This window comes from Gobio gobio (genome assembly GCF_949357685.1).
Source record: "Gobio gobio genome assembly, chromosome: 10".
In the NCBI taxonomy this organism is placed as follows: Eukaryota; Metazoa; Chordata; class Actinopteri; order Cypriniformes; family Gobionidae; genus Gobio; species Gobio gobio.
The window spans coordinates 7,356,199-7,374,522 of NC_137116.1; the positions used below are offsets into that span (position 1 = coordinate 7,356,199).

General features: G+C 38.2%; 1 protein-coding gene across 1 annotated transcript in view; it reads right to left on the minus strand.

Moving 5' to 3' along the window:
* Nucleotides 1-1,092: 1,092 nt before the first annotated feature.
* The window catches only part of wdr46 (WD repeat domain 46), a 28,281-nt gene continuing 11,049 nt past the window's right edge, over nucleotides 1,093-18,324 (minus strand). Inside the window, exons 6-14 of the mRNA XM_079827282.1 lie at nucleotides 17,012-17,073; nucleotides 13,507-13,611; nucleotides 11,677-11,827; nucleotides 8,205-8,440; nucleotides 5,785-5,938; nucleotides 3,847-3,997; nucleotides 2,009-2,199; nucleotides 1,799-1,912; nucleotides 1,093-1,376 (exon numbers count right to left, since the gene is read on the minus strand). Of these exons, the coding sequence (XP_079683408.1) occupies nucleotides 1,260-1,376; nucleotides 1,799-1,912; nucleotides 2,009-2,199; nucleotides 3,847-3,997; nucleotides 5,785-5,938; nucleotides 8,205-8,440; nucleotides 11,677-11,827; nucleotides 13,507-13,611; nucleotides 17,012-17,073 (1,281 nt within the window). The 3' untranslated portion in view covers nucleotides 1,093-1,259. The remainder of the gene's footprint in view (nucleotides 1,377-1,798; nucleotides 1,913-2,008; nucleotides 2,200-3,846; nucleotides 3,998-5,784; nucleotides 5,939-8,204; nucleotides 8,441-11,676; nucleotides 11,828-13,506; nucleotides 13,612-17,011; nucleotides 17,074-18,324) is intronic.

Genomic DNA, 18,324 nt, shown 5'->3' on the forward strand with positions numbered 1-18,324 from the left:
TGCTCAGTTACTGGGATTTTCACGCACAACCATTTCTAGGTTTTACAAAGAATGGTGTGAAAAGGGAAAAACATCCCTCGAAATACACAGACTCTTATTTTGAAATGTCTGCGCCTTACTATTACAGTTACATGATGCTCATTAAAGTTCAAGAGATAAAATATGCATTTTTACAACCATCTAAAACATATATTACAACCATCTAAAACATATATTACTATATAAACATCGTAAAGTAAACTTTGTCATTATTCATCGGCATTAGTTCATAAACAATTGCCTGGCATAAATGTGCGCTATTCACTGTGAACCGCCCTGGAGAGCTGTATTGCGGATGCGCGAGCCTGTAGAACGTGCAACAGCGTCGTGTTTTCCAGCGGTTAGATCAGCACGTTCAAATCAAATGTGCGCATCTGTTACACAGGATATCAGTTCGGTCCGACTGGATCTCTTCCCTAATCGTCCTTCCCTAACATTTTCGTCACGTTTTTATTTGTTGACGAAAATGACAGTAAGTTTTCGTCATCCAACACTAGTTTTTATTTAGTTATCGTCTCGTTTTCGTCAGTGAAAAAAGGTTGTTGACGAAAATTATGATGAAAATTATTGGTCAACGAAATTAACACTGCTGAGCACACACACCCGAAGCATGTGCACAGATGCAGCGTCCCGTGAGTATTGAACTGAGTTCTCTTTCACGTCTTATTGCACTTAAACTGTCAAATACACACAAGGTTGTGTCAAAAAACACACATTCACATAAACAGCAGGGAAAGAAATCACATGTGTATATTAGATCTGTGTATTAGAGTGACAGCAGTGTAATATACAGTACCTGCTGCTATTTCTGCTGTTAATATCAAACAACTAAAGACAAACAGACATTTCTTACGTGAATGCTCTGGCGAGGAGATCAACATGGCGGACTGTGTGTGACTCACTGAGGGGCGGAGCTAAACGAATAGGGCAGAGTTCATCAGCAGTCATGGGCGGGGCCTGTTACAATGTGACGTCACATTGGATAACATTGCTGAACGGCTCATTTTGAGTTTCAGATTGGATGGACACTGCCGACACATAAATATGCATATGTACTCATACACACATGTATTTTATTAAGCAAGCAAAAGGCTTTGTTTTGTACACAATCAAGGAACAATAGAAATGACACCCAGAGGTTTGTTATAAAAATGTCTGTATGAATACTCGATTCTCCTTTGAATTAGTCCTCATGTTCACAGCGGTCAGGGATCTTTGCTCTACTTCTTGAAACGGTCAAGAGTTGTCTTCATTCCCAAGTCTTTCTTCTCTTTGAACTTCTCTTTCAGCTCTTTCTTTTTTTCCATTTTCTCTTGTATAGATTGTCGAATTATGTCCTGCAGAAGAATCACAATAGAGAGGAAGTGATGTGAACAAATAGAGAAAAAGAGAAGCATACAGAGAGAGAATTGTGTACAAAGACTTTTTGCTGTCAAACTCCCTCAAGCCATGATATTCTGGCCTCTAGATATGGTAGGCTATATATATTTTTTACCTGTTGTCAACAAGTCAGAGATTTGAATCTGCTTGGTTAGAAAGGTTACCTCTCCTCCTTAGCAAACATCGTGTCTGTGTCTCAAACGGTGTGAGACGATTCCAAACACACCAGTGTAATAAGAGTAATGGTTTTAACAAACCTCAAACATTATCAGTATCAAATACCACTAATACAAATATTCTCAGGTGCTTGTGAGCTTGAAAATGCAAATACATTAAAGACAACAGACAGAGAGAGAAAAAATAAAATAAAAGGAAATACCCTCTGATCCTCATGGGCGACTTTCTTCTTCCTTTTCTCCACGGCACCAGCAGAGCTTCTTCCTTTCTTCTTTTTCCTGGGCTTAAATTTCTCTTTTGCCAATGGATCAAAGCCCTGAATCAAAGACGAGACAAAATCAAAACCAACGACATCAAACAGATTTTTCTTTTTCTTTCCATCACTCTTCAGGGTTACCAGTTCTGAACTTACCAATGCCTCAACCCGTTCCTTGTGTCTCTGCTCAAAGCTGGCCTGGTCCACTTTACCCAGCTGTCCCGGGTCCAAACCTATCAGCTCAGGTTGCACCTTCTCCAGCAGAGCCTTGACCTCCCACTCCTGTCTCTGCTTAGAGCTGCGGTACGGGTTGGTATCAAGGGCATCAAAATTCGGTTCTCCTGCACCTAAAGAGACAAATTCAAGAATTTGCATTCAAGACATGTGACCTGTACATTTTTTGTGACATTCAGCCATGCAGCTCTGCCATATACTGAAAGAAACGGATTAAGAAACCATGGTAGATTTTCCTTCACTAATTCCGCATTGTGTGTGCCAGTATGCCACCTTAGATAATATTTATACACCAACATACACTGATCAGGCATAATCCATATATTCAGGCATTTATCCTAATATTGTGCTGGTCCCCCTTTTGCTGCCAAAACATCCCTGACCCGTCGAGGCAAGGACTCCACTAGACCCCTGAAGGTGTGCTGTGATGTTAGCAGCCGATCCTTTAAGTCCTGTAAGTTGTGAGATGGGGCCTCCATGGATCGGACTTGTTTGTTCAGTACATCCCGCAGTTGCTCGATTGGATTGAGATCTGGGGAATTTAGAGGCCAAGTCAACACCTCGAACTCAATGTTGTGCCCCTCAAATCATTCCTGAACCATTTTTGCTTTGTGGTAAGCGCATTATCTGCTGAAAGAGCCACAGCCACCAGGAAATACCGTTTCCATGAAAGGGTGTACATGGTCTGCAACAATGCTTAGGTAGGTGGTGTCAAAGTAACATCCACATGGATGGCAGGACCCAAGGTTTCCCAGCAGAACATTGTTCAAAGCATCACACTGCCTCCGCCGGCTTGCCTTCTTCCCATAGTGCATCCTGGTGCCATGTGTTGCCCAGGTAAGCGACGCACACGGCCATCCACATGATGTAAAAGAAAACATGATTCATCAGACCAGGCCATCTTCTTCCATTGCTCCGTGGTCCAGTTCTGATGGACCAGTTCTCACGTGCCACTGTTGGCGCTTTCGGTGGTGTACTGGGGGCAGCATGGGCACCCTGACTGGTCTGCGGCTATGCAGCCCCATACACAACAAACTGTGATGCACTGTGTATTCTGACACCTTTCTATCAGAACCAGCCTTAATGTCTTGAGCAATTTGAGCTACAGTGGCTCGTCTGTTTGGTCTGACCACACGGGCCAGCCTTCGCTCCCCACGTGCATCAATGAGCCTTGGCTGCCCATGACCCTGTCGCCGGTTCACCACTGATCCTTCCTTGGAGCACTTTTGATAGATACTGACCACTGCAGACCGGGAACACCCCACAAGAGCTGCAGTTTTGGAGATGCTCTGACCCAGTCGTCTAGCCATCACAATTAGGCTACAATTAATTGTGCAGGGCCATTGTTGCCCCCTTATTTTGAATTTAGGGAGCATTTTACTTCATTTTGGTGTCTTTTTTCCGTGGCATTTATCCCATTCTATCTGCCGCGTGTTAATGTAAGAGTTTATTACTGGTTCCAGGTCAGAGGGTGAAATTTGACAGATTCCTTTGTTTAATATAAAAAGCTTTGTTTTAACAACTACATATGCTGAACGATTAACTTTTAGTCTTATCGACACAGCAACTGAAACTACAACTAAAATCATACATTTTGTTGCCTGAAATAAAATAAACATTAATTGAAATTAAACAAAACATATATACACATACATAATATACACATTATATATAAAAACTTAACACAGCTACATGCAAGACTCCAGGCATGAAGGAGTAAGCATGTCCTTTGTGTGAACTGTGATGTATTTGTGTCTTACCTGGAACAATCATGCTGGTGAAGCCCTGTCCATGTCCGATTCCCAGAACATCCTCAAAGGGGCAGTACGCAACACCGCAGACTTGCCCTCGAAGCCGGTGAGCCATGTAGGGTTTGGATAAAGGACTGCTTCCACAAACGTTCTGATAAACCTGTGGATGCATACAGACAACTCTAAGACTACCTTCACACGTCAGTTCAAATCTGATTGGAATCTGATCCAAATTATTGACTGGCCATACTGGGTATGGCAACTGTTCAAATCTGATCTGTGTGTCCCCGTGGCACTCTTTTGTTTTCCGGAATATCTGGTTTCTACAACAGTGACATTGCGTTGATAGGCATATGCCAAAAACAACAGCAACATGGAGGGGTTTGCAATACAGATGTCATGAAACTAAACTAAACAAACCATCTATTTAACTAAACCATCTTAATGAGTGAGTCAATCATTCAAACGATTCATTCACACGGCTGATTCTTTCAAGAATGAGGCAGTTGTTTATGAATGAGTCATTGAATCTTTCACTCGATTCGTTTGAAAACAATGAATCATTTAGTATTGAAAGTGTGTTGCTGTGAGATGCGCAATGTTTCTGCTGTGATCTTCATTTGGAACTATTTTCGCTGCTGAAACAGAACAAAAAACAGCCAATATTGCATCCAATATTCAGATGTAGCGAACTGACCCACGTGACTAATCGGCTGTTTCCTGATGGTGTCAATAATGTTGCTTAACATTTCAAATGTGGCCTCTGACGTTCTGAAATGTCGTAGCCAAAGGTTGAGTAAAATGTCTGGTTACTACGACCTCACAAAAATACTGTGACGTCATCTTTCCCATATGATGACCTTGCTGCTAGTGCCTTCATCAAATATTTTGCAATTCTTCTGTGCAAAGCATTCAGTTTGGTGATTAAAAACTGCACTATTAGATTTATAACTTGCCCAATCGTAAATAATTGCAGTCCTGTCTCCATTTTCTACGTGTGCCTTGTTTTATTTACTGTTGGTTTCTAGGTTACCAATACGACCATCATCCGCTCCAGCAACTTGATGGAAATGCATCTAATTCACATTTGTTTGTTTCCTTTCTTTTCTTTTTTGCGAACTTTGAAAAAATTTGCTTCACGTTTGGATGGAAACCCAGTTAAATGTCACATTTTCGATCGTAATGGTATTCAGGAAGACAGCACTCTTGGTCGTGTGATGTTGCTTAACTGTATCATATGTTATAAATATAACATTTTTGAATTTTTACTGAATATGTTAACGGAGTTTAGGCCTGTTCACACCGACAACGACGTTTAACGCCTCGTGACTAAACAAAGGGCGCCAATGTGAGTGTGCACACCGACGCGCAAAATGGCAGGCGTAAAAACGTAATTTTGAAAAAAAACGTCTCGTTTTTTTTTTGACTGGGAGAAAACACTGAAAGTCACATTGGTCACATACGGTCACGTTGAAAGTTACCTAGCTGGAGGCTACTTTAAGGCGCTGCGTAATATCATTGCGCTGCTGCAGCCATGGTACGGCCGCGAAGATCCGTGACTATCACGCAGGAATGAGAAAGTAGCCTAGCCATATAGGTGTACAAAATCGCAATCACCAAATTTTCAGTTGGTCTTAGGGATTGTTTGTTAGGGTCTGTTACGGGTTTGGAACGACATTAGGGCGAGTAAATGGGTGAACTGTCCCTTTAAGTGTTCTGACCTACTTTTGATTTATTCATCCAAAATATGACAAATACCTTGATTTTCCTGTTTATCGCTGTCAAGCTGCTTTAAAACAATATGTACTGTATAAAGCATTATACATATAAAGGCGACTTGACCTGAGATTGATTTTTGTTACAATTGGTCTGATTTCAGGGATAGGTATTGTTAAGGGTTGGGTTAGGACTGTGGATGTTGATCCAGGAAGTTTATCTGTACACTACCTGTACAATATCTCCAGTAGTAGCACTAAGCAGTCCTCTCTGGCTCAGAGACAGACAAGAGGCTCCAGCAGGGAGGAAACAGGAGTGAAGAGGTTTAAACGCTCTGATGTCGTACACCTTTAACTTCCTGTCCAGACCTGACGTCACCATGTACCTGCAAGAAACAAATATGACATTTCATTGGTATACATGAAGGGTCTTGTAAAGTATGGTTCAGGGCTACAACAGCTAAACCCATAATAATTGACACTGAATATAAATAACCTATTTGACACGGAAAGCATCCGATGAAGAACGCATATGGACAAAACACATCTGCAAAATAGCAAAGACACAGAATGAGATGCTGCAGGAAATATTGACGGCCCAAGTCCATGATCCAGTTTTTCTGGAAAATTGCCATTGAGTTTTCAATACCCATAGAAGGCACAAGAACTACCACATACTTGCAGGGCTTGACGCTTACTTTTTCCCAAGGTGCACCTGTGCTCCTAAGGTGAAAAATTATTTTAAATTCAATTTAATTCTGCTTACATTTTCATTTGAGTAATTCTGTAGTTTTATCTTTTTTTTTTTAGTTTTTGAAATTTTAAAAAATGTTTTAGTATGGTACATCAGGTTAATGAAACTAAATAACTTCTTATTTTCATTTACTGGTAGTTGAAATTAACCTAAGTTTAAGATTTCATACATTTTATTTTATGTCAGTTAACATTTATTTATTTCAAGTAAAGATTTTTTTATGGTTTTAATTTTTGTTAACTATAATAACACTGATACTAGTAAAATTTATATATTTAATAATATGTGTCAAATAATGTTCTTAGTCTTTCCTCCCTGTGACGGGGCGTCCCAGACAGAAGCTACAATAGTTTACTTTAAATTAAATGGAAATTAAATTTAAATTACATACAGTTTGGATAACCAAATAATAACCGGGGTGGAAATTGGACACGCGGCGTGATTTTTATTTAATAAACAAGCCCGAAATACACTGGGACTGGCATAAATATGCGCTATTCATTGATTGCGTGAGCCTGTTGAACGAACAACAGCGCCATCTTCAGGCTTTCAGATTGTTTTATTTCATGCCATGTCAGCATCTAAAGCCCCTACTTGCACAGGATAGGTATTATCTGTGGACCTCGTGTGATTTAGAAATTACCCCATTCGCACGGGATAAGTGAAGCATTGGATTTTACTCAAAATTACTGACTTATGTCAAGACTTGGAAATATTTTGTCGTTAAAGGTATAGCTGTATGATATATCAAACAAAATGCTTACCGCATGCTGCCATACATGTCATCTAGGCTTGCTGCGATAGTCGGTGATTCAGCCACCGATTAGCTACATCACTTGCCCCCTCCGTCGTTTTGATTTTTATAATAATAAAAAGAATTAATATTTTTATACAAAAGCTCAACTTCAATAGTAAGTAATTGAAATTAAACACTTGCGCTGCTCTGCACAGTTATGAATGCCCGTGCGGACGTGCACATTTTACTTTCAGTTTAGAAATAGCGATTTAAAAGCCCCCGCCGGTGATACCGGTGTTCTCACATGTCAATTAACCATTGGGAAAATTTCCTCACCCTCACTTCATCCATCTCCATCTAATCTACTCTTTTTGTTTTTGCTCTTCTGATGGTTTTCAGCTTTCTCTTTCTGCACATTGTATAGTTGTATACTGAACTTCAAAAAGTTTCCAACGCAGCCTCTAGTCTTCACGAAAAAGGTGCACAGGAAACAAAAACCTTGAAAAATTATATATGACTATGCCAAATCACAGAGATGCCGATTCGCACGGGACTAATATTATCACAGGACCTCGGTGTTCGGCCAAACATGGCAAGTAATTTGTGGGGGAATTTTTACTTCACAAATTACAGACATGGCCAATTCACACGGGATTAAGATCACAGACAACCTCCGCAATCATTAGAAATTACTAGAGGTCACCAGGTAATACTAATCCTGTGCGAATAGGGCTTAAGACGTTCAGGCTTTGAAACGTGAAGTGCTCACATTAATTTAATGAAATCATAGCCTTTTGAAGTTTAATAATCACATTAGGCAGTATCGTGATTTATGTTTTTTTTTCATACCCAAAATAAAAGATGCCTTAAAATGATCATTAAGCCGCTTGTTATACCATTTAAGGCATTGAAGACTTTTTATGATCTTACATTTAAGAAAACTGATCCGCATGGATTTTTTTATTTGCACACATGCTCAAAAATACATTGTACAATTCGCACACATCTATTTTTAGTCGCAAATGCTCGCACTGTCGAGCCCTGACTTGCGTATTGCCATGGCACATTTTTTTCCTTTAAAAAAAAAAAAAAAAATTCTGATTTGTATAATTTCTCGAGTCAGGCACTGAAGTGAATTCCTCCAGTGTATAATGATACTCACATGCCGGTTTTATCCACCGTTAAGGAACGCACAGCACCCCGATGGCACAACATCTTCACAAGCGGCTCTTTCTGGTTGGGCGACCACAGACTGACGGTACCGTTTGGGTGACCCAGGTGAATCACTGCATTATACGGGTTCTGCGCCATCACATCCAGCCGCCCCATTTTTGTGCAGATGGCTGCGATCTCTTTACCAACGGACACATCCAGATATTGCAGAAACCCTGTGGCACTCTGAAAGGTGAAAACATATTATTCACATATGGAAAACACTGTACCCTGACGGTATATCGATTTCGATTTCAGTATCAATTCATAGCCTACTTTTCACATAGGAAATAAGGATATGTACGTTATTAACATTTAAAAATTTCACATTTAAAGAAATTTAGTGTTTGATCATATCTAAATATTTATTAAAATGCAAAACTGCAATACTTTTTTGAGCAACTAGATTAGATACATGTATATTGATTAAAAAGCCATAAAGGCACCAGTGGGTAATGGCATTACAAATGGAAATTATTATTTTCGGGCCACAAAATGACTCTAATTTGCCTCTTTGAATAAGAATTCTCTAATTGAACCTTAATTACTGTACTAATTGTAATATAAATAATACAAATATTAGAAGAAAAATATTTTAAGTGGTCATTAATGGACCATAATTATTGCACAAATAGTATTTAGTACCAAAATATCTCAAAATATTCAATAAATATTATTGAACTAAAATATAGAACATTTATTCAATTGAAAAATAGTGTATGGACACATTTGATCATCAATGAGTAGCCTTTGAGTGTGACCAATTATTAAGGAATACCTGAGGGCTAAATACAATAAAAAACATTAACATTAATGTTAACATTGTTGCATCTCCATCAGTTATGCGCGGGTTGATCCAAAATGAGCGGGTGCCTGCGGTCACCCGCGGTTACCCGCGGTAACGAGTCATCCAAAATAATTTTTAATGATATTCGGGTCGCGGTCGGTCGGGTCATCCTTATTTTCCTTTTGAATGTTGAGCGTTATTAACTTTTTAATAAATACTGACGCGGGACAAAATGCCCGCTTTCCCAACACGTTGAACTGAGCAATGCCATTGTGCCATTTTAATAGGCTACTTTTAAACGCATATAGCTCAGAAAAGTCAGTTTTATGTATTTTCTGAGAGGGGGCGGGATTTTTGTTGTCAGGGGAGAGACGCACACATCGATTAGACTGGATAAACACATGCAGCATCTTAATTGTTAAGAAAATGAAACAAAATAGCCTAAATGAATAAATCAATCCATTAGGAGCGCAAACTGTTCTTTTTCTGAATGCTGTATGATAGCCTATAGTCTAGTGTTATGTAATAAACATGTAATTTAGTTGAAGCTTCTATTCAAAAGCAACTACATCACTCAGCTGGCATAAAGTGAAAACTAGCTCTTAAGGGCTTTCTCGCAGTTGACCTGCTGATGACCTTCAAGCCGGGTCGAAACATAAACATCGCGTTCATCAATAGTATGCATCTAGACAGCTGAAATGGAAAATTATGGGCCGCCTCAAGAACTGCCTGCTCTCGCCGCTGCACCTCTGAGCGCACCACGTCAGGGCCTGAAACATTTCCTCAATGGCCCAATGAGCTACGATGAGCATTTATTACTTTAAAAAAATGCGGGTCAGGAAGCGGGTCGGGTACAATATTTTCTTCTTTTTTTTTTGCGGTCCGAGTTGCGGGCGGGTTAGTTGAAAACGTCGGTCGGGTGCGGGTTGTTTATACATTGACCCGCGCATCACTGATCTCCATCACTCTCCATTATAAAACGATCCTGTATGGTTGTCGTAATAATCAATGCACACTATTCTGTACTGTTTACCAAAACTTGTATTGAAAGTATTGAGAGCTCCGTGAAGCACGTGACCGCGCGCCGCCGGGGGATGAGAGAGCATGTCGCAACTGCGTTTTTCAACACTCTGGCTTTAACTGTTATGCCATAGTAGCGACAAAACGCTATTTATTGTTTGAATTTCACATTAAAACTTTTTTTTAAAAATGTAAAAGCTGAGACTTTGTTTAATATCAAAAGCAGGTTTGGCAATTTGGCGTGAGATTATGTTGGGCAGCGTGAGAGCGTGAGACACAGCCTGAAAGCGTGAGTATCACGCCAAATGCGTGAGAGTTGGCAACCCTGCTAAAGATGGTAGTCCTGCATCTTCAATAAAACACTACATTTAGTCCAAAAATGCAGCTGGTCAAGTATATATGATCACATCACCCTAATTTTATTATCCCTACGGGCCAGTTGTTCAAAAGTAATCTGATCGGATTTCGGCCATCGGATTGGATCAAATCTTGAAAATGGGTTGTTCAAAAAGGGAAAGAAGGAATCTGAAAACAGATTAGATCACAGAATCTAGTTTTAATCTGGATCAAACCTTCAGTTTGTGTTGTTCAAAATTTATCAGTTGGATTTGGATAACTTTGATCCAAAAAACAGGATTATCCTGATCCCAACAGGGGGTAGGATTTCAAGGTGGATTCCAGGAAGAAAATGTAGCAAAACTTTAAAACTGGTCGAAAAATACAACATTTTGTATTATATAATACACAAACACATTATTTTGCTCTTGATTAGTTAGGCTAATTGTTAAAGCAATACATTAGAAGCAGACATTAAGCCTTTTGGTAGCCTACAGTCAAAGTAATAAAATATTTAGCCGCCATAAAATAATCCCCAAACAGCTGTAAATATCAAACAAAAATATTATATTAAATTTTAAAAGTGTTTTTTTTTATCACTTATAAGACTTTTTACTTCTTATCAATTATAAGAGATGAACCAGTCAAAAGTTCTTCACAAGCAAACGCTAGGTTTCTCAGGTGAACGCTACGTGAAACTTTTCTTGAGAGAGCGCGCAAAAGCATTTTAATTTTTTTTTCCCCAACTCACATTTTTTCCATCACCGTGTCCCTTTAGGGGCTCCGTAGAGCACTAGTAATCCAGATTTGGTAATCTGAAAAAGTGTGTATCTGGATCAGGCTGATCCAATCCAATTTTGCTTTGAAAAAAACGGCACAAAGTAAGATGGTTTACCTGATCCTGGATAGCAAAATTTGGGATTTCCAAATCCAGAAAATTTTGATCCAGATTAAATGTTTTGAACAACTGGCCCTACAAGATAACCATCCATATCGTTTATAAATATTGCTGCTCACTTATAAGGCCCTAGATGGTCTAGCGTCTTTGTATGTAACCAATCTTGCACTTTAAGGACACAAAATGCTGGACTTTTGAGTCTACTGAAGCCTCTCACACTTGGCTCCTAAACTCTAGAATAGCCTGAAATGAATAAACTGTACATTGACACTGAACAAACAACTTTTTCAGTACTTTCAAAATAACAGTGCACCGTCATTTCTATTTGGAACAAAGCCTTAAAGGAGTTCAAGGTTTTGCCAGAAGCATTTGTTGACGCACCGCAGTGGCGAGTAGGAAGTGGTATGGCAGAAACTGCATCTTCAAGACGTCGTTGAATTTCTTCACGCAGTGGAGCTCCACACCTTTAGAGTCATAGATGTAGAGCCATCGGTTCTGAGCCACAGCAAACATGGCCTCCGTATGAAGCCACCTGGAGGAGCACAGAGAGTGAGACCATAACTCATGACTAAAGCACAGGCATAGTGATAAAAACTAGTGCGGTCAATGTTAATGCATGCAATACATTTTTCCAGTTTAACGCAATTAACACAGCATCCGTTTTTTCGGTCATCCTTTGGCTAGCGTTACATTATATGATCACGCTCTTATTCATGCAAATGCTTTTAAACTATTCAAGCGCAACGAGACAAAAGAGAACACACTGTCTGTCAATGTCCTGACTATGACACACACGACGCACAGAAAGACAAAAGAGAATGCGCTGTCTGAGAATGTCCTGACTATGACACACACAAACGACGCACACAGACAGAGCAACAGAATCCAGTTCTCTTTCACACTTGAACAAAAAATAACACAGAATTATGCCAAAATGCCAGTTTTGTGGAGTATTCTCATAAGAGCAGTCTTAAAGCTAGAGGTCGCCTATTCAAAACAAAAGGCGTAGTTTGATGACGCCACATTTGAGAGCAGAATCTTGGGACATGTGGTCTTCACCTCACAGCCGGTGGAAAAGAATAGGGATAGGACTCGGGCAGAAATTATGTTCATGGATGCGATTATTAACGTTACTGTAGTATGAAGGAGAGCAGGACCGAGTGTTTTGGGAGCTGAGCAAGGCCGGACTGTTATTTTGCTACAGTCGCCGGCACCACTTCCGGTTTTCCGGTCTTGTGTATGAGGTAACGCAGCTCTGTTTATTATATTAGATACATCCAAGTGTGTTGAAAATGATGTTATGACGTTATTCTGTGCATTCGCGCGGGGGCTGCTATGGCACTTGTTCACACTGCAGTAAGAGTAAAGCATTTCTGCAAAATAAAACCGGAAACCGGGGGTAACGCAGATTCAATCGACAGGCGACTCCTTCACACGTCCCGGTTCCTTGGTTAAAATAGCATTTTTCTCACCATTTACAAATAGTTGGAAACATTTGGGATATTGTAAGTACTCAACTGAACAAAATGTATAACACTGGCCTAGTGGTTTTTGGATATTTTACTACAAAGATTTTACATAGTGCACCTTTAAATTAGTTAAATAATGTCTTAAATTAACTTATAGTAAAAATGAACGGTGCATCTCTATTTCACAGTGCCCAGGAGTTTTACACGCCAGTCTGTTATTGTTGACTTTTCATGCCCCTAAACATGACGCAGGACAAAACTAACTGTGATTGGTTGAGTTACATGTCAGTCAAGATGGGTGATCCTCGACCAATGAAAGCTGTGATGGAGTCCAGACCAAATATCATCAGCAGTATACATTATAATTTGAACAGTTTTATCACCCACCCTACTACCACAGCCCAGAGACCGCAAGCTGTCGACAGGCTGATATTTCCAAGTGATATTTTATAGATGGAAGGAACAATTAACTCTGCCGCACCCAAAAACTCCCGGTGATTTCCCAGTGATTACAGAAATGAGGCTTACAACTAGAAATCAGCTGAAAACTGGTCAGTCAGACACTGGCGTTACTGTTCACGAAGACAAGGGTTTGGACAAGCTTTAAAATCATTGTTTTAGCCAGCCAGGCAAAACAAAATCTAAAAATATATTCAGCATTTTCTAAAAGGGAGAATAGTCACTACACTACATGTGAAGCATGTGCGACAGAAGAGATGCGTCTTAATGGAGGTGCACTTACTTGACGTCATTCACCGTTTCCATGACATTCATCTCACACATCAGGTCTTTGGACTGCCAGTCGATGCAGGCAACATGACCTTTCTTTCCACCCAATAGCAGATGCCTGTTGCAGACAAATAAATAAATAAATAAATAAATACAAAAGGCAATTTAATTAACCTCTTCTATAATGAACACATTTTCAATTTTTCTTAATGTAAATGTCCTGAGAAAAAGAACAGACTTGTTTTTTCTTTCAAATTTGATCATTTGATTTTGACTTTGATTAATAAGATTAATTATGGTTTTAAATGGAAAAAATGACTGGTAAAAACTGACAGTTTTCAGGGGAAAAGACAGTTGTCTGTCAATAATAATGTGTTAACATGTTTATAGCAGTTCCAAGAAAAGACAAAAATGCATTTACTAGGTTCCAAAAATGTGTGTGTACATGTGAGTGAGACGAGTGAAGAGCACTGCAACAGAAATCTACTTCACACACACTTTATATGATTATGAGTATAATACAAACAATCTGCCAATGAAACAATTGTCAGAATATTATTAATCAAGGTACAGTATTTTTCATATACATACATACATACCACAGTACCGGTCAAAAGTTTGGAATAATTCATATTTTATGTTTTTGAAAGTCGTCTCTTCTGCTCACCAAAACTGCATTTATTTGATCATAAATACAGAAAAAAACAGTAATATTATGAAATATTACCATTTAAAATAATGATGTTCTATTTTAATATACATAAAGTATAATTTATTCCTGTGATCAAAGCTGAATTTGAGATATATCCAGCTGCAGCCCCGCAGCACACCAGAATATTGAATCTGTTCACGTCTTTCACGTTTTATCATTAAAGCTTTTTTGCATTTGTCAAAAGATATTATTTGTCTTAATATTAAATAATTAATAAAACGTATTCATTTCTTTTTCAGGGATGAAAACACTTTCATCTTTCAAGCATTTCTACAGAAATGCCATGATATGGGCTTAAGAGTCACAAGTTTTTGTGTTTTAAAATAACTTTTTTGCATGTTTTTATTTTTTATTATGTGCCGTTTAAATTTGTTTTAAACCTATTATTTTAGAAATATTTTATATATGTCCTATTTGTTTTCTTTCAGAGAAACACATTTTTCACTTGTATTAAATGGTTATTTTTATTTGACAAATAGAAATGTCACAATCTCTGTCTATTTTCAATCGAAATAATACGATTGAATATAGAGTCAAATGGGAAACACTTTATAACATGTTACAAATGTATTAGGCCTAATATATTTTTTAAATAATAAAAAAAGTTTTAGTATTGTTGAAGTAACAATAAACTACAGTGTTTGTGTCCATTAACATTAAATCTCATAGGCTATTTTCTTTCAGTATTATTTGTAACAACATGAATGTGAACGAAATAATACTAATATATCTATATTCAAATGGGAAACACTTTACAACATGTTATACATTTATTAATATTTTAAAAATAAAAACTGTGTACAGTTTTAGCCCGTTTCCATGAACTACTGTATGCATTGATATTAAGCATGATCCATAGGCTATGTTTTAAAATGTTGATCATTGTACATCAGGACATTGTTCATATTATATGAACAGAAAAGTGACTTTATTTAAAAGTATTGTTGTTAAATATTGTAGACATTGATCCAATCAAAATTTAACAAAAGACGATTACATATATGGATAGTGCAACCATGACTGTTTAAAGAGCACCTATTATGGCATTTAAAATGTTCCAAATATTGTTTTAGAAGTCCCCAACAACAGTTTTGCATGCATGCAATGACAAAAAAGACTTTAGTTTTCTTAAAATATGCATTTATTTTTACCTGTTTTGACAGCGATTCTCAAATGATTCCTTTAGTGATTCACTTTTCAAAACCCCGCCTTTACGTGACTCTAATCTGCGGTGATTGGTCCGATGACCCAGTCAGTTGTGATTGGTATAGTCTGTGCAGATATTTTCGGAAACGGAATGCACATCACCATAAATGGTTTTCGGAAACCTCTTAACTGGATTTAGGGCGCATTCGTCCTCAAGCTTTATTTGTTTAAATTAGCTCAAATGACTGTCAGATGTAAGTAATTACCATGTCAATCTATACATCATTTAAAAGATCTAAGAGTCAAGCTTCCATTTTTTACCTCTGTTTTATTCTCAAAGTCTTATAGTGACAGTAATTTGTTAATATGTGTCAGGAGTTATGAATATGAACAACGCGTCGGTACCGTTTGATTGTCATATGAGCCTCAGCTGATCTCATTCATAAAAAAACTCCTCTATTCTCCTCACTAAGACTCGCGACAAATCAACATCCCTCAGGGCTTTTAGTTCAAAAGTGTGCAGATGAGGAGAAATATTGATAGATTTTCATATGTCTGTGTCAAATTTCTAAACAGAGGAGTATTTTTTATTCAATACTTCCTCAAAATGCGCAGATGTAGCCTAATCATGAGCGATTGAGTCTCTTATGTGTTGTTTTCAATTCATACTGGCAGCCGGAGGGCGCTCTGTGCACATGTAGTCCATATATGGTACAGACAGACGAAGAAGATACCATGTGCCATAATAGAAGTCCATAATAAAAGCTTCCTGAGATTGCGAAACATGCAAATAGAGACATTTGTAGACTAATAAACACACAATCGCGACGATGTATGGTTTGCCTTCAAGCCACTTAGTCTTCAAATGCTCATCCTTGGGCAGATGAAAAAAAGTTAACTTCAGAACACAGCGTCTCGTCGCCATGATGTTTTCTAGTTTTCACTGGCGTCTTGGAGAGCAATAAGTGGGCGTATCGTATTCAGATAACTTGACAAGTTGACGCCATCTAGTCAGAGAAAAAGCTTCGGTCTTCTAACGATTCTTAAAAATGACTCAAAGTCGACTCTTACTTTTGAAAGAAAATAACTATATATACGGTGCACTGTCATATTTAAAACTTTGCAGGATGTTTTTGTTCACTTAGATCTATGTTACACACTACATGAAAGGTAAATTTCAAAATTCCATGATAGGTGCTCTTTAAGCCCCGCCCCTCACTTCCGGTTCCATGGATGGGGTTCTGAAACTGTGTGCTGTGGGGCTGCAGCTGAATACTATTGGATTTTTCAGCATCTATGATGATTTAATATCAATGGTGGAAACAGTTTTGCTGCCTAATATTTTTTTTCAGGATTCATTGATGAATAAAAAGTTAAAAACAGCTAATTTGTATTTTTTGGAACATTTACACGTGTAAAGTTGCAGTCGTAAAGTTGATATTTACATTGCTATGAATGACAGACCTGGTGCTCCACTTGGAAATGACCCATGGGTTTTTAATTTATAAACACATAAGAAGTGGTTTCCCCCAACATTTATTAATAAACAAGTTTGAAATTATATCAGACACTTAGTTGTTACTGACCCTTTTAATATAAGTACATCAACTTATCCATCCATTCTGAACTAGAATACATGCATAAATCCTTTAGCACATACCGTCCATTTCTGCTGTAGTCAAGCCTATACGGCCCAAACTGGGAGAGATGCAAGTTGAAGTACTGTGGGGAGAGAACAGACCAAATACAGTGAATCTCTGAGTGCAGCGGGACATGAAAACTGTGTTTGCTAAGGTCGATTTTACACTACCATTTAAACATGCTTGTTCACTTTCTAAATATGTCATATTTAACAAATGGGTAGTTGCAAAGCAGAAATACTCGATTTTTCCTTGATTTCCAAAGACATTTAATTTGAATCATTTCTCTTTCTGTAATTTCGCAACACTGCTGCATGTGGCTTGATCTAAATTAAATATGGTTCAATAATAGAAGAAGGGTTCCCTGGACAACACATAATACAACACATTTATCACTGGAACATCTAAGCAGAAAAGAGCATTCATGTTCAAGCTTTTATCTGTGCTTTTGAATATAAATTAATTCGGGGACGAGGCTGCAGGGGCCGATTTGACACGCTTATGAAAGGCCTCAGTCTGAGGACACAAAGCAGCAATATGCATCTGTGAAATTCATTATTACCCCCTTTTACACATTAAACATGGTAAATTTAATGTAAAATTACCAGATTGAATATTCTGGTGAACATACCATACATGCTTTTCACACAAGCAATTACATTCAGTCTTTTTACCAACATTCGAACCCAGAACCTCTGACATGCTCAACAAAAGCTCTACCACCAGACCATTAGTGCACACTAACGTCTACAGCGGATCTGTGGACATAAGCACTGTCTTGAAGAATTTGTACTATATAATGATTTTATATACAGATAAACTATTGCATACATTTTTTTTCTATGAATTCCAAGTCAATAAATTAAACTGTACTATTGAAATTTATTTCTTGACATCATGATGCTATTTTTAGTTTGTTTTGTCAAGTGTAGTGTAAATGCAGATATCAGATATGGGTCACTTTAAAAAGAAGATGTAATCGGGTCATCAAAAAAATTGGCTGCACCGTTGTCTGAGAAGCGCTTTTTGCTAGGGATGCACAATATTATCGGCACGACATCGGAATCGTCCGATAAACGCTTAAAATATAAAAACCGGCAACGGCTGATACAAAAAATTACGCCGATATGCCTTGCCGATATGATAACGTGTTGGAGCCTGCAATAACTCACGTGTGCAAGGACTGCTACAGCGATAAGATCATGTCAGCCGTGTGGTCATTCTTGAAGTGAAAACAAGCAAATACATTGCATGTACAGTGATTTATTTTGACAGTTTTAAATGCTGCCTTGAATTTGTGAATCAACCCAGGACTGCCAGGTTTTCACAACAA